Raw genomic sequence first — 19,348 nt, 5'->3', positions numbered from 1 at the left:
TCCCGGGTCCCGGGCGGGTCAGGGCCGGCTGGAGCGCTCCCTGTGGTGGGGAAGGAGCTGCCTCCTCTCTCCCCGCGCTGCACCGCTGCAAGGGGAGTGCTGCTCGGAGCAACCCCCTCTGTCCCAGCTCACCCCGTCCACAGTCACTACCACCAGCCGGAGGGCAGTGCCCGCTCACCCACACAGAGACAGCAGCTGGGCAGCCTCCGGCAGGGCTCTGCCCCCCTCAGATGAGTGCCAGGTGAGAGGGACCCAGGGCACAGAGCTGCTGTGTGCCCCACGCCAGGCATGCTGCCCCCTGCACTGCAGCCCAGCAGCCCAGAGGGGGACACGCTGCTGACACTGCAGCTGTTCTGTGGGCCCAGCTCAGGCCAGGCTTAAAGTGGGCAGAGTCGCCAGGGGCCACAGTCCTGGGCAAAAAGAGTTCAAAATGGAGCCGGGTCCCTGAGGGGTGCACTGTAAGCGCTGCCCTAGCAAGGCCATTTATTTCAGCCGGGATTAACATAGACACCCCTCCCCCGCCCCACACATGCTTTTCCCAGGCCACCTTCAGCACTCAGCGCAGGGATTCACAATGACCTTGCCGGGATCAGCAGCCCAGAGCAATCCAGACTCTTGGAGAGAAACCGGCTCATTCTCCCCCCCCCGCCTCCCCCCAGGTATATCTATCCCGGCCCTGGTATTACATCGTGTGTAGCTACAGCCCACATAACGCAGAGCACGGCATATGCAGCCCCCAATGGGAAATAGGTTGAGAACCCTACAGCAGAGGCTCACGTGTGAAGCTCCAGAGGTCCCAAGTTTGATTACAGCTGCTGCCGGCCCATGACAGGTGCAAAATGGCAGCTTTTTGTGGGGTGAGGCGGGGCGGGGCGGGCCGGGCGGGGTGTGTGTGTGTCAAACCAGAACAGGCTAAAGCCGCACTGGAGTCCGGCACCGTGCTTTCTGTCAGCCATCATTGTATTCATGTGGTGTTGCAAAGTTAGAAAGTCCACAAGTAACCCCACAAGTGACCGTGATACAAACGTGCAAATGAATTAGAGAGAGAGAGAGAGAGAGAACACCGTGTAAACGACACACTGAAACACACTGTTGCAATGGAAACACTTTGCCCATAGATCATCCACAGACAGATTTCATTGGAAACACCTTCTTTTTGGAGCTGCCTGGACCCCAAATTCTTCAGACAATGTCACAGCCCAAGTAACTGTGACACGCTGCCAGCAATCTCAGGTATCCTTGTGAGAGAGAGGAGAGAGGCATAACCCCATGGCAGGCAAAGGGTTAATGCTTTAAAGGAGAAGGATTTCAGTGAGTCTGACAAGCCAGAACTATAATGTTTGGAACTGCAGTGAAATACCAATCTGGAGTCACTCATCCTTGAAAACACGCCTCCCCTTCTCCGGACGCCCCAGAGGAGCGGGGACGCTGCCAGCTAGCAGCCGTTCACACACTCTAATAGTCTAAGACACAGAGGGCCTGAGTTCGACCTGTGACCTTGGAAAACTCATTACACTGCACCATACCTCAGTTTCCCCATTTTTAAAACATGGCTTATGCTAGTTCCTTTGTGTTCTAAAGTACTTTGGCCCCAATGCCCAAAGGTACCTGGGGCAGGGAGGGAGGATTCCTGCCTAGGGTCCAGCAGAGCGCTGGGCAGGGGACCTCTCCCAGGCTCCTGGTACCCCATGGCCCCGGGGGCACTCTTTACCCACCAGGAGGCACTGCCAGACTCCTAGCTAGCCAGGCTCATGCTGCAGCATGCACTTGCTGGGGGAAATGCTGCTCCGTTTCAAAGGAAAAGCAGCATGTACCTCACTGCGCCCCCATCCCTTGTGCCTCGGCCAGGCGGGGTCGGGAAAGCAGAGGATGCACCAGGGCTCCCCTCCCCCTTGTGCACCTGCCCGGGCTGAGGGACGGCACTGAGAGGAGTGCAGGCTGCCCCTCTCTATGCGGTAGTTACTGTGTCTGTCTGGGCACGTTCCTTCCTGTGCCCGGGCACTCAGGGCACATGGTGTCCCACAGGGGCCACATAGCATGCCCTGCCACTGCACCTCCCCCACGTGCCCACACCGCCTGGGGCTCTGGTGCCCACCACCAGGCTCTGGCCCTACATCTCCAGGCTGTGTGAAATACTGGGCATTTCAATAAAACTCACCCATCCCGACGCTGCAGGTGAGCGGGCGAGTTAGCAACCTGAAGCGTCCCACTTCCACATCAGAAACCAGAGCCGGGGCTCCATGCCTTTATGGGGAAAGCGCCACTCCACACCCAGCTTATCTTGCTTTCTCAACCGCTGGCCTCAAGCCTGGCCTGTGGGCAGGGAGGGAGCCCCCTCCGGAACGTCTGCCCATCCTTTATTTTCCGCAGATAACAGATTTCTTGGGCTCCCTCCCTCCTCCCCGAGAACGCCAACGTTTCTGAAGCCGGGCAGGTGTGAGCCAGGGATTTAATTTCTCAGTGGGACTCTGCGGCATTACCGTATCATCGGCCTTCCAGACGAAGGACGCACTAAATGGAGAGGAGCAAGCCAGAGGAGATGGCAGGAACGGGGGTTGTGCAGAACGCGATGGGGGTGTAACGCTTGTGCCAGGTGGTATTGGCAGTGACAAGGACGAGAATCAGGATCTCGGGGTTCCTCTTAGCATTGCAAAGCAGAACCAGCTGGAGCGTCCCTCCCAGAAATCTGGGAAACTGACCAGCACGCCCCTAACAGGCAGCTGTTCCCCCGTCGTGAGCGCTGAGTCTGAGTCTAACACACGAGAACTTTTATTCAGAGGAGAAAGAAACGCAGCATGAACTGGGGAAACCACCACAAGAGTGACTCAGCAGTATGTGAACTGTGAGTGAAACGCCCGCCCTACAATCCATTGGGCAGCAGCCCCTTGCCTCAGTTTCCCAGCTTGGGGTGAGAGAGTCCAATGGACGAATGTCCCTTTGGCACACCCCTCCCATTTTCCCTCTGCTAGCCCCTCACCCGGTTTACAGGCCCAGCTCAGCAGAGTTTGAGAGTTCAGGGGGAGTTCGAGGGGGGGGTTCGCCTCCTGCCCCAGGGAGAGAAGGGGTGGGCCAGGGATGCCTCTGCCTCTGCTCTGCACCGCTGCTGCTCCATGCTGCCGTCTCTGCCTGGAGCTGCGATGCCATGCTGTGAGGGGCCTCCAGCCCGGAGTGAGTCCAGCTCTTAGTGACTTCCCTGGCTAGGGGGAACCTTGCTGCTGCTCCCCGCTGTACTGTCTTTCACCACAGCACCGGCTCTATGGTGCCCAGGCAAACCGGCTTCACAGTGTTTTCAGCTCTAGGGATCACTGAGAAGAAACCAGGACTTCCAGCTGAGTCCAGTCAGCTCTGTCTTTAAGCACTGGGCAGACCCAACGTTTTGTAGGCGCCTTTCACCAAACCCACACACCCGGTGGGAACCCCTCTCCCCACCCCCCTCGGACTTTCAGTTCCATTTGGTATCACTAACCCCTGCTTAGCATGTGAGGTTACAGAGACTGAACCCCCCCCCCTCCCCCCGCCATTGTCCCGACAGGTCACCGCCGGGTGAGGAGATCCCTGAGTGGGATGGGCTGGAGCGAGACTGCGCTGCTGCTGCATCTGTCCCACAGGGAAGAGGATCAAACTGGATTCATTTAGCGACTGTCAAGGCAGCTGCTCTCTGTGTCCCAGCTCTCTGGCTGGGATACAGGGGGCAGGAACTGGTGCATTAGAGGGAACAGCTCCACGTCCGTATAGTTCTGGAAAAGAGCACCCAGGCGGTTCACCCACATGCACGCTTCTCGACCCTGCAACCTGCCAGCACCTGGCACACGCCATCGAAATGTGCAACAAAGGACACGAGATGGGACCTGTTTATTTTGTTGCACGTGGCACCAGTTTGCTTAGTGTGATGTGCTCCAGTCTGCTCATTTGGGGACCAGGTTTTGGGACGAGGGGGAGTTTGTGCTGTCACACAAACAACGAATGAATCTCCCACATGCAATTCATGCTGCCTCCTCACCCCCGCCCGCACACCCCGAATGCCAGCTGCAGCCGGCCCCATAAGTCTGGCTGCCCCAACAAACTGGTAAAGCAGCTTCCAGTGGATTCTGGCTGATTCTGGCTACGCATCTGTAACGAATTGGGACTGTTCTTACTGTGGTCTTTGAATGCCGACAGGGGAGTGTGGCTGGGATAGTCTGCATTGGGGGATGGGAGACTGACCGGAGAATACCTGAGCATGTAACATGAGAACCCAGGAAGGGGTTAGAGGCCAGGTGACACCTTTGCCCAGGAAACTGAACAAAGGCTGTGGGAGGGGTCGCTGAAGGGAGAGTTTCAGGAGCTGGCTGGTGGAATGGCTGGGAGGCAGACAGGGCTCTGACCTCCCAAGGGGCTGGGGTGCCCGAGGACCCCAAGATGGACCTAACTGAGGGGGTCCTGTTTTCTGCGCCTGCGGGACCTGTCTTGAACTGTGTCCCTGTCGTCTAAATAAACCTTCTGCTTTACTGGCTGGCTGAGAGTCATGGTGAATCGCAGGAAGCCAGGGGTGCAGGGCCCTGAGTCCCCCCACACTCCGTGACAGGATCAGCCCCATCAGCTGGGCGTGCTGGACTGACCCCATGCACAACAGGGGCAGCAGCGTGGCCTCCCTCGCGCTCTGATTGTGACTCGGGATTGTGGGGGCTTCTCACCTGTCCCATGGAAACGTGGCCAAAGGCGCCAATTGTCCCTTCATCAAAATGGCGCCATCTCCCACTGCTGCCAGCGGGGCTGAGGCCTGCGCGAGGGCCGCCCCGTCCCCACGCTCTGTCTGCATGTGGCAGGCAGGCTGCCCTCCTGACGCTGGCTGCCACCTCCCGCTGGGCTCCAGGAGGCTGAAGCCGAGCCCACAGGCAGACTGGCTGAGGCCATGGTTCAGGGCCTGGACAGCGCATGGGGACTGTGAGGGGATGTGGGGGGAAGGCTGAGCGGGTTGCAGGGGGGTGTGGGGGCAAGGATAGGGGGCAGGCTGAGGGGGACAGAGGGATATGGGCATGAGGGAGACAGAGTGTGCAGGGGGAACGCTGACAGGGGTAGTAGGTGTGGGGGGCAGGGAGAAGGCTGAGGGGGCCAGGGAGTGTGGGGGGCAGGGGGAAGGCTGAGGGGGGCATGGGGATGGGGCAGAGGGGAGGCTGAGGGGGTTGGAGGTGATCATGTGGGATATAAGAGCGGCTGAGGGAGGTGCAGGGCATGTGGGGGCAGGGGGCAGAAGAATGTGGGGGAAGGTTAAGGGGGCCGGGGTGTGGGGAGCCGAGGGAGGCTGAGGGGGGTACAGGGGGATGGGGACAGGAAGGAGGCTAAGGGAGGCAGGAGGGAGGCTCAGGCAGATGTGAGGGGCAGGGGAGAGGCTAGGGTTTGTGCGCAGAGGACAGTCATAGAATCATAGAATCATAGAATCTCAGGGTTGGAAGGGACCTCAGGAGGTCATCTAGTCCAACCCCCTGCTCAAAGCAGGACCAATTCCCAACTAAATCATCCCAGCCGGGGCTTTGTCAAGCCGGGACTTAAAAACCTCCAAGGAAGGAGACTCCACCACCTCCCTAGGTAATGCATTTCGGTAGGGCTTAGGGGCCACAAACGAGACCAGGGCCCCCTGGTGCTAGGCGCTGTCCAAACACATGATGAGAGATTGGCCCCACCCCAGAGAGCCTACAGTCTATACAGACAAAAAGTGGGTGGGGAAACAGAGGCACGGAGAAATGAAGTGACCAAGCTAAAGAGCAGGTCAGGAATAGAACCCAGGTGTCCTGACGCCCAGGCCTGTGCCCTCAACCAAACCTATACGGCTATCCTGAGGTCAGCACATCCTTCAAACGGGGACCTGTGCTCGGAACCAAATACAGGGCACGTTCCTTTTGGCTTCTTTCTGATGAATAAAGGGTAGTTGTTGTTAAAGCCCTGTGGGGTTTGATTTGCTTTTACATTAGAAATGCAGATCTTGTCCACCCTTCTTTTTTCGTGGCTGGCTCTATGGGTGACGACAGAACTACTGGGTTGACGAGGTCGGTTTATTATTATTTAACGTTTCTCTCGTGGTAGTGCTGAAAGACCATTATCAGCTGGGCCCTACTTTTGCTGGGGCTGTACAGACATACCTCAAGTGTCACTCCCGTGCTATTCTGTTCTGTGCAGGTCATTATACCACGTTCACCACCACAGTATCACAGCACCTTCCAGTGGTGCATTACGCTACATGACTAACACCCGTCACATATTTGTTCCCTTGTCCTCTCCCAAGGGTGAGAAGTGTGCCCGATCAAGAGGGCTTTTTAATAATACACACACACACGTTGCTGTGTGTGTATATCAGAGAAGGCGCTGTAAAGAAATGCCTTGCATTGGAGCGGATGGTGGGGCGGTTTGGGATGGTCCTTAGTGGCACCTTAGAGACTAACAGGTATATACACAGCACATGAAAAGATGGGAGTTGTCTTACCAAGTGGGAGGTCAGTCTAATGAAGTCATCTGATGAAGTGGGTTCTAGCCCATGAAAGCTTCTGCCCAAATATATTTGTTAATCTCTAAGGTGCCACAAGGACTCCTCGTTGTTTTTGCTGATAGAGACTAACATGGCTACCACACTGAAACCTGTCTCTTGTTATAGCGTCCTACTGTGCCAGAGAAGCAAAACTATCACCCACAGTCTGTGCCCCAGAGAACTTACAGTCCAAACAGGGTGACAGAGAAGTATACTAAGACGTGCACAGTACACTCAGTGTGATCACAGATTTGCACAGCTTTCTCACAAGTACCAAGGATATGAAACCTGAGTGATCAAGGGAGGAAGGAAGGGGGTTTTGGTCAGGCTGCTTGAAACAGGTGCATGGGGAGGAGGTCGGTTGTTCTGGTTGGCACCCATTTCACTCAAATGCCGAACACACAGTAGGGAGAAAAGCTCTCTTTGCTAAATATTCAGTAGTCATGCTCCTTTGGTTTGAGGGATTAGAAAACTCCCTCTGGAGCCCACCAGCAGAAACAGGGAAGCTAAGACTGTGTATGTCTAAAGTGAAAAACAAGAAAGAAACAATTAAAAAATAAAAAAGCCTTTTCATGCTTTCTTTATCCACCATAAAGAAGAAAAAAATAAGAGCTCAAACCCAATTGTTTAGCATGTCACCTTTAATGAGCGGAGGTGAACTTTGTTGAGATCCTAGGAACAGAGTGATGCACTGTATGATTATAGATGTGTCATGGTGTGTTTGTGTGTGAGTGCACCTTTGCTTACTCACCTATATCCACGCACATTTCAGAGGAGAGGGGAGGGGAAGGCAAAGCCGCCTCGGAAAGGTGAGCGGCGTCTGATATGGATTTTATTTGTGTGAACAGTTTGGGTGGCCGGCGCTCTCTTCCTTTCAGGCAGTATTTGCTAAATTAATGAGATGTCTCTGAGATGAATCACCGTGCATTGCCGGCCGGCTTTGAACATTACTAGCGCACCTTTCACAGGAGTTTTACCTTCTAATACATCAGGGCTCAATAGAGAGAGAAGAACATTACTGTTCTGAGAACTCAGCCGTGGACGGATCAGCTTTGCATGCTTGTCAGGGAGGGGAACGCGCGCACACACTCATGAGAACATTGTTCCTGCCGAGGAAATCAAGGAGCCTAACGCATCTTTAAATTCCTAGGGAACAACTGGGGCTGGCGGATGGGGGGATCATGGCAGCTCTCCCAGCCAGGGAGGTGGGGTGGCCTTCCTCTCCCAGCAGCCGGGGCTGGGCTGTGCTGCAACGTTCCCAACTCTCAGGCAGGGCTGGCTCTAATTTTTTTGCCGCCCCAAGCAAAAAAAAAGAGTGCCGCCCTCCATAGCGCCGCCATAACACAGGCCCTCAGCACCGCGACGCCACCCCACCTCCGCGGAGCGCTGCGTAGCCGAACACCCCCCCCACGGAGCGCCGCCAAATGCCGTGCCGTCGAACCCCCCCCACCGAGCGCCACCGAACACCCCCCCTCCCCCCACCGAGCGCCGCGCCGTGCTGCTGAACCCTCCCACCGCCACACATATCTCCCACCGAGCGCCGCGCCGCCAAACACCCCACCGCCGAGCTGTGCTGCCAAACAGCGCCCCCGCCCCCGCGGAGCGCCCCGCCGTGCCACCCCCCCCCCACGGAGCACTGCTGCCGAATCCCACCCCCCAGTGCCCCCTACACGCCCAGCCGACGAAACAAAAACAACCCACCCCACCCCCAGCGACCAAACTCCCCCCCCCACAAAAAAAACTACCCACTACCCCAAGATTGGCCGCCCCTTATCAGGTGCCGCCCCAAGCACGTGCTTGGTCGGCTGGTGCCTGGAGCCGGCCCTGCTTTCAGGGCCTGAGTGCGAGTCCTGGGCTTTGGGCACCAACAGGAGGAGCTGCCGTGATAGTGGGAGAAGCTCCTCTGACGCCGTGATGTTCAGGGCTGGGCCTGCGGGCAGAGCTCTGTGCGAGAGCCCCGGGGCTGAGGGCACAGACCTGCCCTGCTCTCCCCGCGTATCTGACCCCATAGCAGAGAGGGTGCCAGGGCAGGGCACGGGGGACCTCAGCAGAGGAGAGGGCGGCGGGAGGCAGAGGAGTGTTGCTGCTGGGTGCAGACAGTACCAGGCAGTGGCTGGCAGTTCCCCTGCCTTACGGGGAGGAGAGGGGAAGTGGAGTCTCCATCGGGGCAGCCAGCAGGAGCCGGGCATTACAGGCTGACATTTCTACCTGGGATGATCACACCCGTTGGCCGGGGAGTCAAAAGCCGGATGTAAAAACATGCTCTGATTTGTTTTCTTTTTAGAAGAAGGAGCCCACCAGCCTCACTGTTCCTTCTCCCCACTCTGGTGAATACTGGGTCAGCCGCACGGACAAGCCAGTCTGCTGCCTTGCTTCAGGGCTCAGTTTCTTCTTCAGCTGAGGAGAAAGGAACCATGGAACAGCAACGTAACGTCACAGTCCCGTTCCCCACCTGTCCTGTGGGGTCTTCTGGCCTTTAGAGCTACTGGTCAGGGCCTCCCCAAGTCTGCGGGGGGCCACAGGGCCTGCTGGCCTCCTCGCAGCCTCTGCTGAGGCTACAGGAGAGAGGCCTCTTCAGTTTGCAGAAAGAAAGAAATCTCTGGGGTGAGCACACAGCAGATGTCTGTTTTCCCAGGGCCAGATGCTGCCACCTTGTCACTGGAAGGGCCCGTGTGAGCTCTGACCACAGATGAGGGAGGACGCCCAGCCTGGCTAGACAGATTCCTTCGTGCCATGGCTGGGGACAGAAGCCTGCAGCCAAAGCTCACACTGCAGGAAACAACCTGCAGAGGCCTTTCATCTCCCCAGGGTCAGACGTCACCACTAGGAGAATGTGAGCGCCGGAGCACTGGGGGAGCTGGGCTGAGATGGCATCCCAGGGCACAACCACCTGTGTCAAGTCCATTCGGATTCCACGCTCAGCAAAGATGCAGGGAGCTATGCGGTCAGGAGAGGCGCTGGTCAGAATTTGCCAGTGGAACTGTTTTTCCATCAGAAATTGCCAGCTTGTCAAAATGCAAACGTTTCGTGGGAACACGTCAATTTGGACAAACCTTCAGACAGAAAGCAGGCAGGTTTCGCACGGAAAGCTGCTTGGCTCCCTGCCAGCTCGCCCGCCTGCCCACCTGCTTGACAGGCTGATGGGGGGCCTGGGCTTCCAGGCTGCCGAGAGAAGCCCTGGCTCCCAAGATCCCAGGGTCCCCGAAACCCTCTCCTCGCAGGGGTAATGTTCTGGTTACTGCACAGCTCTAGGAGGAGGGGAGGTATCCGATGCCCCACAAGCCACCAATCCTCCCTGCCAAGGTCCCAGTAACTACGACAGCCTGTGAGAACATCCTAACCTTTAGGTCACTTTCCCTGCCAGGTGAAAGGGTGCGAGCTGGACCCCTCCCTGCCACCAGAGTCCAGCACTGCCGAGAAAGCCAAGTGTGGACTAAACTAAGCCCCTGGTTAACCCTTTCCCAGAGGAATCCAGAAGCCACTGATAATTGCAGGCTACATGGTGACCTCTCTCTCAGGTCACTCCCCCATCCTGGAATAGGGGTCGGTGAGTCCTGGACGAACGCCGTTCAGCTGGGAACATGCTCCCCCTCCCCGTGCTGAGGACTACATGAGATGGGTGTAGTGGGCACTCCCGATAAAGGGGACAGTGTGACAGCTGCCTTTCAAATAGGCCCCAGGCATGGAGGGGGGCCACAGCACCCAATTCCTCTGCCCCCCCAACTTTCTTCGCTGCTTTAACATACAACCTGCTCTGCTGGCACCTCTGACTCTTGAAAGCCCTAACGCTCCCGGGGAGCAGGCCGTGCCCTGCCCTGGCTGCCCCGGGTGTTACCTCGGAGGGAATCGTTCCAGATTCCAATGGGTGGCAGGTCCAGGGAAGAGCCTTATCTGGGGGGAGGCTGTACCAGACCCGCCCGACCCAGGCAGGCTCCCAGGTACTCTCTGCTCGGGGCTGATAAGGCTCCTTAGCAGTTTCTCTCCAAACAAATTCCAGTTCAAGACACCTGAGAGCTCCACAGCAGGGCAGCATCCCCAGAGCGCAGCAGGGCGGGGGTTAGGGGGAGCAGTCGGTAGCAGCACCTGCCCCTCGTACGGCAGGAGCGAGAAGTGCCAGCCCCTTTGCACAGAGCAGCAGCGTTCAGCCTGGCCCAGACGTGCTGCGGTGATGGGTAAGAGCGGGCTCGGAGAGCCAGAGGGTCTGTGGGGCAGCGCTGGGCCCTTCTGCTCCGCACTAGGGCCGGGTGGGTGTGTTCAGCTGGGATTGGAACCCACCAGCACTTGTGGGTGTGAATGTGGGGCTGGAACGCAACGTGGGGCGCTCCCACCTCGCCTGGGGGCGACTAGGGGGAAGGGCAGAGAGACACCTGGGCTGAGACCCCAGCTCCAGGGAGACAGACACCCCGGCCCAGCTGGGTTAAATTGCCCAGCTGTGTGACAGCCCCCCCATCCCCGAGGGGTTCCCCCCCGGGTATGGCACAGCAGGGTAATGTGCGTACTGAATGGCAGGAGAGACAGGCTGGGAGAGGCTTTTGGGGATGGAGGAAGCAGCACTAAGGTACATGCCAACCTCCCTACAGAGGAGGGGCCGTGCCCCGCAGGTGTGGGGCAGGGAGCTGGGACACTGCGTGGTGGGTCATTGTCTGGCCCAGGCACTTCCTAGCCGGAGGCCGAGGCCGAGGCATTTCCTTCAGGTCACCTTCCGCTGCAGCTTGGCCACGGGCCCCCATAGCCACTAGCCCAGCCAGGGATCCCAAGTGGGGATTGTCACGGCTGGCTCCTCCCTGCCGCCAGCAGCTCTTTACTGCCAGGGAATTCCTGAAATCCTGTGTGCCCCTCCCCCACCCACCTCCTGGGGCTGTGAGTGCCCCCCCCGGACAGCCCCCCCCCCGAGCTCTGAGTGCCCCTGGCCAGTCCCTCCCCTCAGCCCCCCCCCACTTCCTGGGGCTCTGAGTGCCCTCAGCCAGTCCCCATCCCACACCCCGGTCTGAGTGACCTTGGCCAACCCCCGTCCCTTCAGGAGGAACTCCCAGTACCCACCCAGCCCCCACACCTCAGGGTTCCCCTCTCTGCCGCTCTGTGGCCATACCCCCACCAGGCCAATTCAACCAATTCCCCTGAATCGGGCCCCGGGCCCAAGCCCCGGTACGGTGAACCGGTAAGAGCCGGTGCGCTGTACCAGGGTGGCCCGGCTTCCCCAGGGGGCAATTTAAAGGACCTAGGGCTCCCAGCAGGGGCCGGAGCCCCAGGCCCTTTAAATTGCTACCAGAACCCCACTGCTGGAGCCCTGGGGTAGGGCTGCGGGGCTCTGGGGGCTATTTAAAAAGTCCGGGGCTCCCGCTGCCTCTACCGCCCCAGCCCTTTAAATAGCCACTGGAGCCCTGCTGCTTCCCTAGGGCTCCCGTGGCTATTTAAAGGGCCGGGGCGGTAGAAGCAGGGGAGCCCTGGGCCCTTTAAATAGCCCCCAGAGCCCTGGGTTAGCGGGGGGCTCGGGGGCTATTTAAAGGGCCGGGACTCCAGCTGCCTCTGCTGCACCCCTGCCCTACCTCCAGCCCCGCCCCCCCTGTTCTGCCCGCACCAGCCCCGCCCCCCTGCCCTGCCTGCAGCCAGCCCTGCACCCCCTGCCCACAGCCAGCCTCTGCCGCACCCCCTGCCCTGTCTCCAGGCAACCCCTGCCGCACCCCCCTGCGGCCCTGCCCAAAGCCAGCCAGCCCCACACCCCTGTCTCCAGCCAGCCCCGCACCCCTTGCCCTGTCTGCAGCCAGACCCTACCTCCAGTGAGCCCCTGCCCTGCCTCCAGCCAGCCCCGTGTCCACTGGTGCCCTGCAGTTCCCAGGGCAATAACCCTGCACACCTGCTTCAATGAGGGGGGCAGGGAGCAGCTGGGACCCACACATGTGCACACCACTAGGGTGACCAGACAGCAAGTGTGAAAAATCGGGACAGCGGGTGGGGGATAATAGGATCCTATAAGAAAAAGACCCCAAAATCGGGGCTGTCCCTATAAAATCAGGACATCTGGTCACCCTAGCACACCCCCAGGGAGTGGCGGGGCCCACACACGTGAAACGGAGCTCATTAATAACCGATCAACAGCATATATGATGCAATGTACATAATATATAATTTTATTATTTATATAGTTATAGAAAGTAAATAATACATGGAAGAAATGAAAGGCTTTTTTTTACATTATTTTTTTTGTTAGTCATCCCTGCCGGGGCCCCGCCAAAAATGTTCGAATTGGGCCCCACCCTTCCTAAAGCCGGCCCTGCTGGAGAGAACAGGAGGATTCAGTCAGCAGGGGCTGCCGATCTGTCCCATTCACCAGGGCTGCCATCCTGTGGCTTCAGCATTAGTGGCTGGGGTGACTTGGGGAAAGGTCTCAACCTCCCCACATCCCACTTCACTGCTGCCAGAATCCCTCCTGCCCCCCCCGCTACAATCCTCTCCCTACCCAACCTGGGTGGGGCTGGAGGAGAGGGGTCTGAGAACTTGAGCTGTGGATTGGAGGTGGAACAGCTGTCAGGGGCACTGAGGGGGAGGTGGCAGGAGCTCCCCGTACAAGGAGGAGGGTTGCCACTGGAGGTCACTAGGAAGGACAACAAGACTCCATCCTGGGGGTCAGGAGGGGGAATCCATCCCTCAGAGGTGGGCAGGGGCTGGGTGGAAATGCTGCTGGTTCCAGGGGTCGTTAATCCCCCCTGATTCCTCAGAGGCGTCTGAGTCTCAGACAGGTTCTCGTTCCCTTGCAGCAGGAGGACGTCACGGCCAATGTGATGCGCCAGCTCCGTATCATGCGGCACTTGCGCCAGGTGCCCGAGGCGCTGCAGGGCCTGTGCCTCTGAGGCCACCAGCAACTCCCGCTCCCTGCTGCAGGTACTGCTCTGGCTCTCTGTAAATGGGGAGCTAGTGGAAGGAGAAATGGAGCCCCCTGGCACTCACAGAAACCCTCTCCCCTCTCTGTGGAGCAGGGTCCTTTCCTCTGCCCCCAAATTCCTTCATCTGGGACAGGAGCTCTTTCCCTCACACCCATTCCCCTCCCCACTTTCCTTGATCTACCCCCATCCCATTCCCCCTGCGCCCAGGCAGAGCTCTGCCTGCCCCATATGGTGCAGAAAGGCCGTTGTGTCAGGGCCCCACCCCTAGCCCCACTGAAGCTCGGAAAGCTCCACTTTTGAGGAGGTGGGGGTGGGACAGAGGCTCAGGGCTAGCTTCACCTCCTGCCCTTTATTCTCCCCTTGGCCCTTCTATGGGGTCTCTGGGTGTGAATCGGAGCCTCATTCCCAGCTGTCTTCCAGGCCCTGGGATCTGGCACAGCCTCCCAGACGGGCACAGCCTGCAGCTGAGCCACGTCAGGGAGCAGTGGGGACAGGTCACCTCGTCCCATCCAAGCAAGCAATGCTGGGGGTTAGAGAGGCTTAGATGGGAGACCCTGCTCTCTCATGGAGGTAAGAGCCATTTACTCCTTGGGGCGTGTGGGTCTCTTGGGGGAGAAATGGGATCCTCGATGCACAGCCTGGCTGGGAGCTTCCCCTGTCCCTGGCTCCCAGTGACAGCGATGAGATGAGGAGGGATGAAGCTTGGAGAAGAATAGAACTTGCCCCCGCGTGGGCCAGGTTCTAAGGAGGAGGGTATATAACGGGGGGCTTGGCCTGTGGGCTATAAAGCCTGGAGCTAGGCCAAATGGATTAGAGTGAGCTCCAGCTGAGGGGAAACCAGGGGAAACCGCAACAAAGGTACAGGAGCAGGCCTAGCTGTTCGGTACAGGGCCTTGGGGCAGAACCTAGAATCCAGGGTAGGACTGGTTCTCCCACGATCTCTAAGGAAGGGGATGTACAGGGCCATAGAAAGGGCTACCAAGGCCAGCAAGGGCAGGCCGAGCCAAAGTCAGGCTGAGGAAAAGCCCCCAAGGGACAGAGGATCTTGTTTCAGTTCAAGACATTTTTTGACTTTTCGTTTGGGATGAGCGCGACCCAGGAAGGAGTGGACTAAAAGATGGTCGCCTGGCCGAAGGGCTGAGTTCCCAGCCCAAAACCTGCTGGCGGGCGTGCTAGCCCAAGAAATCTGTGACCCCAGGCCTTGAAGGAAGGGGCACCTATCGGTGAGTGAACTCTGTTACAAGCCTGCTTCTATTGTGGAAACAGCCTGGTATTGGAGAGCGGTGGGGATGGCCTGTGGGCGAGGATGGCTGGAGGGGTCATACAGGAGGGGCAGCAGCGTCCAGTGAGGAGATCAGGGAACGGGTTGTCTGCAGTCCTGCCACTGAGCAGTAACGTGATCCTGGTCAGGTCACTCTCCCACCTGGTGCCTCACTTTCTCTGTCTTTGAAATGGGGATCATCCCGACCCACATTAAGAAAGGGTTTGATCCTCTGCTCTTGCTTCCCAAATCCCTGCCCTCCTTGCCCCACACAGGCCTCTGCCCTGTTGCTCAAACTTCCATGCACATGTTAGTGCCTGTGTCACCCCCGCAACTGCAAGGTCTCATGTACAGTCTCCTGCCAGCAAACTGAAGCTGCCACTAGATCCAGAATAGGAATCGCAGTTCCTGTGCGCTGCCCTGAATGGAGTCTAGACCCTGGGTATGGGGAAGGCCAACGCTCACATCCAGGTAGATCATCAACCTACTCCTCTGTCCCAGGAGCAGGAAGGCCTCTGGTTCGTGCTTCCTTCGGTAGCTGGAGCTGCTGAGTTGGGAGTGTGGTGGGCAGAGATGGGAACAGGCCATAGGATGGGAACAGGCCATAGGATGAATCAAGTGTCAGGGGGAGACTCCCTGTGTGTGGGAGATGATGTTGCCCCTCTGTGGGGAATCCCTTCCTTGCAGATGCTGGGCTTTAGGTGCTGGACTCTGCCAGGAAGCCTAGCTCCCATCCCTAGCAGCTGGGCTGTTCCCTACACTGCTGTGCACTAGGCCCTCTGCAGAAATGTGCTCTGGGCAAGGACTACAGAGCCTGCTGTCATCCTGGCAGGTGTCACCCCAGGTTCCCTAATCCTGACCCCTGGTCTCCCTCCGCTGGCAGGCTCTGAGCAAGGCCTGCCCAGAGAACATGGATGACGAGCTCTCGATCCTGCTGACAGCACCCCCCAGCACAGACAAACTCCAGCACATCTTGGAGGTGAGCAGAATGGGGAGGGGCCGCAGGGGTTTTACCTTAGCCCTGGGGACTCCTAGAAAGAAGAGACTGGAAAATCCATGTTTCTATTGGATCCTTCCGAGTATGCATTCGTGATATAAACTCACTGGCTGACCTTGGGGTAACTCACTTCCCCCTTACGGCATCAGTCTTCTCCACTATCAAATCTACACTGGGGAAGAAGGACAGAAGCCCTGACAACCACCTTCACCTCTGGGTGTCTGGTCCTGGGAGCCGAAACCAACTGGACTATCTGCCCCATCTCCTATACTGCCCTGTCTTTCCCTCCTAGGGCCTTGTCCTTAGTGCTCAGCCTGGCCCCTTCCCAGCTTGTTCCTGACCTTTAAAGGACTCTCCAAGCCCCTCCCATGCCTGCTTCCCTTGGGGTCTCTCTCCTGGCTGAGCACAGGCTGCCCTTCTATCTCTCAGCAGGCCTGGGTCCTAGTCACAGGCTGCGTCTTGTCATGTGACCCCCACACTTATTCCCTTCACCCTAGGGAGCTGCATCACCTGGGCCAGGTGCAGTTGAGCTCCAACCCCTTTCCTGGCCATCTCACCCTGGGACAGGTTGAAACTGGTAACCTGTGGGTAACAGTAACTGGTTGCTCCCAAAGGTGCTGAAGACACAATGGAAGAGGAAATCCTTTGGCCTGGATTGAAATTATTCCGACTGAAAGTGAATGAGAGAAAATAGGTCCAGAGTTCTCTTCCTAGCAGCAGAAAATGTAGCGATTGATAGAAGTTCAGGTCAGAAAGGACCATTATGTGCATCTAGTCGCCCCTCCTGTATAACTCAGGGCCTAGAATATAACCAAGTGGTTCCTTCAGCCAACCATAGCATGGGACTGAGCCAGAGCACGTCTTTCGGAACGACATCCACCTGCAGGAGAGCCAGCTGGCTACCAGAAAATCTCTCTTCTGCAGTGACGTGGGGTTAAGGGACATGGCGGAAAAGACATGGCGGCTGTGACTAAACTTAGAGCAGGGTGGGAAACGGAGACGCAGTTGGGACCTGTCTACACTACAGGTCTGTCGTGCGTTTGTAATCTGCTGGCCCCCACATGTTGTTCAGAGCCTATGGACAACACAGCTCCTGAAGTGTGTTTGTTCTGTGCTTATCCCCTATGTACCAGCAGGGCTGGACGGCATTTCTCCCAATGCAAGGTCCTATACGTGGCAACAAGGCACGCCGGCCACACCTCCAGAATGGGGACGTGTATCCAGGAAAGCAGTGACTCTGAAAAGGATTTAGGGGCCAGAGTGGAGAAGCCACTCAACATGAGCTCCCAGTGTGATGCTGTGGTGAACAGGGCTAAAGCCATCATTAGACGAAGGAGAAGAGCCGTGAGTAGGATAGGGAGGTGACACAGCAGCAGTGAGACTGCTATTGGAATACTGCCTCCAGTGTTGGTGTCCTCCTTTGAAAAAGATGGTCCTAGAAATTGGAGCTGGGGCAGCAAAGAGCCACCAAATGTTCTGAGGGCTGGAGAAAAATGCCTTCTAGTGAGCTATTGAAAGAGCTCAACCTGTTTAGCTTATCAAAAGAAGATTGAAAGGTGACTTCACTGAAGTGTTGAAATGCCTTAATGGAGAGAAAATATTGGGTATTAAAGGGCTCTTTAATCGAGCAGAGAAAGGCAGAACAAGACCCAATGGCTGGAAGGTGAAAAGAGACAAATTCCTTTGACAAATAAGGCACAAATATTCAACAGCGAGGACGATGGAACCCAGGAAGAAGCTGGTGGATTCTCCATCTCTTGATGTCATTTAATAAAGACTAGATGCCTTTCCGGAATGTGTTTGCCCCAAAAGTAGCTATTGTGGTAGACAGGAGGCCTGTGATATGCAGGGGGTCAGATTAGATGCTCTAACGGTCTCTGCTGCCCATAAAGTCTACTCATTTCTGAGAAACCGAGTGTAGCATTCGGAGCAGCCTCTGTTTTTTAAACAATCAGTTTGTCAGCACCTGCAGGACAATTTGGTTCTTAGGACTAGTGAGCATGGACTTGTCAAGAACAAATCATTCCAGACCAATCCTAGCTCCTTCTTTGGCAGGGTTAGGGGCCTAGTGGAGGTGGGTAAACAGTAGATGTGATCTATCTTGGTGTTAATAAGGCTTTTGACACAGTCCCATAGGACATTCTCACAAGCAAACAGATGCTGCTTAGCACTGTCAGAGCAGCTTTTGCTGGGGGATTCTCCCAGCACTTTCCAATAGTGGGAAAGTATGAAATCCCCATTTGACTGCTGGGGACAGAGCCTAGAGGGGGCAGCAACTTACCTCAAGTCCCACAGGTCAATAGGAAACCAGCAATGGAACCCAGGAGTCCTGACTCCCAGTTCCCTGCTCCAATCACTCCAGCGGAGCACACTCCCTCTCAAAGCAGGGGGACCGGACACGAGGGCCTGGTTGTAATTGCCAGCTGTGGGAGGGAGTGTGCAGCAGTGGTTAGTGAAGGGGCCTGGAAATAAGGACTGCTGGGTCTATTGGAGAGTGTCACTAGGAGCAGTGCATAAGATGAGGTGTCCTATCATGTTTACTCAGATCAGATTAGGACATAATAGAATGGCTGAAATAGTTTATTTTATTTGTATTGTATTATTTTGCAATTGTTAAGAGCAGCAACTACTTAGCTCAGACTGAAGCATCTTATCTACTTTTTGAGATCTAAGTGTCTCCTCTTTGAGTGCCACGAGACAATTTAACACATTGTGAGAAAGAATTTTCATTGCCACTTGTTATGATTTCAAGAAACAAACTGGTTTAGTTTGAATAGGATTTTCGGTCAGAAACGGTTTCAATGAAATTTCCCCACCATCTCGATTCCTGGGCTCTATCTCTGCCTTTCGGGGTGGGGGGTGGGGGGGGGGGTTTGCTGTCTGTTAGAACAGGAGTCTGATTTGGATAGGGATAGAGACCTCTTCAATGTTTTTGATGAAGTAAATACTAATGGGAATTGTGTGATCATGGGAGACTTTAACTTCCCAGATATAGACTGGAGGACAAGTGCTAGTAATATAATAGGGCTCAGATTTTCTTAGATGTGATAGCTGATGGATTCCTTCACCAAGTAGTTGCTGAACCAACAAGAGGGGATGCCATTTTAGATTTCGTTTTGGTGAGTAGTGAGGATCTCTTAGAAGAAATGGTTGTAGGGGACAGCCTTGGTTTGAGCGATCATGAGCTAATTCAGTTTAAACTAAATGGAAGGGTAAGCAAAAATAGATCTGTGACTAGGGTTTTTTTTTTTCAAAAGGGCTAATTTTAAAAAGTTAAGGAAATTAGTTAGGGAAGTGGATTGGACTGAAGGACTTGTGGAACAGATGGATCAGACTGAACAAGTTCCAAACCTCTCGGAGGCTCCTACCTTCTAAACAGGGACATCTGTTTTCTAGTGAAAACAGGAAAAAGAAAGGAGAAAACTCAAAAGAGGTTCCTCCTGGCGCTCACGTACGTGACCCCTAATACTCTCTCAGTCCTCAAAGAGAGACCTCGAGAAGGAGACTTGCTGAAGGAAAGCTACAGGGGACTCAGAGGTTTCCCTGGCCCTGCGCCCCTGTCCTGCCTGGCTGATGTCAGCATCTCTCTGTGAGGTCACCACCGCCCCAGCACCTTTGACCAATAGGCTGAGGTCCTGCAAAAGGCCTTTGTGATGTCACTGCCACACCCACCCCTCCCCTGCAGTGTTAATGTCCTGCCACAGGCCAGA

The 19,348-nt window shown here is 56.4% G+C and overlaps 1 protein-coding gene and 1 long non-coding RNA gene across 5 annotated transcripts in view; one reads left to right on the top strand and one right to left on the bottom strand.

Annotated features, from left to right (window-relative positions):
- Window positions 1-19,348, bottom strand: part of LOC135976652 (fibrinogen-like protein 1-like protein) — a 58,580-nt gene that overhangs the window by 3,043 nt on the left and 36,189 nt on the right. The window contains exon 1 of one of the 3 annotated variants that reach the window (XM_065573543.1): window positions 2,159-2,323. The exons of the other annotated variants lie outside the window; for them this stretch is intronic. Within the exon in view, the coding sequence (XP_065429615.1) occupies window positions 2,159-2,162 (4 nt within the window). The 5' untranslated portion in view covers window positions 2,163-2,323. Of the gene's footprint in view, window positions 1-2,158; window positions 2,324-19,348 lie in introns of those variants that run through there. 3 annotated transcript variants of the gene reach the window in all.
- LOC135976567 (uncharacterized) lies at window positions 13,251-17,051 on the top strand. Of its 2 annotated transcripts, XR_010593806.1 has the most exons (3): window positions 13,251-14,603; window positions 15,525-15,620; window positions 16,775-17,051. It is a non-coding gene; the product is annotated as an uncharacterized LOC135976567 (long non-coding RNA). The 2 variants fall into 2 exon arrangements; XR_010593805.1 differs by lacking the exon at window positions 13,251-14,603 and having other exon boundaries at window positions 15,321-15,620.

Source organism: Chrysemys picta, chromosome 19, assembly GCF_011386835.1.
Source record: "Chrysemys picta bellii isolate R12L10 chromosome 19, ASM1138683v2, whole genome shotgun sequence".
Taxonomy (NCBI): Eukaryota; Metazoa; Chordata; order Testudines; family Emydidae; genus Chrysemys; species Chrysemys picta.
The sequence above is the reverse complement of the archived record's forward strand: the minus strand, read 5'-3'. Positions and strand labels throughout refer to the sequence as shown.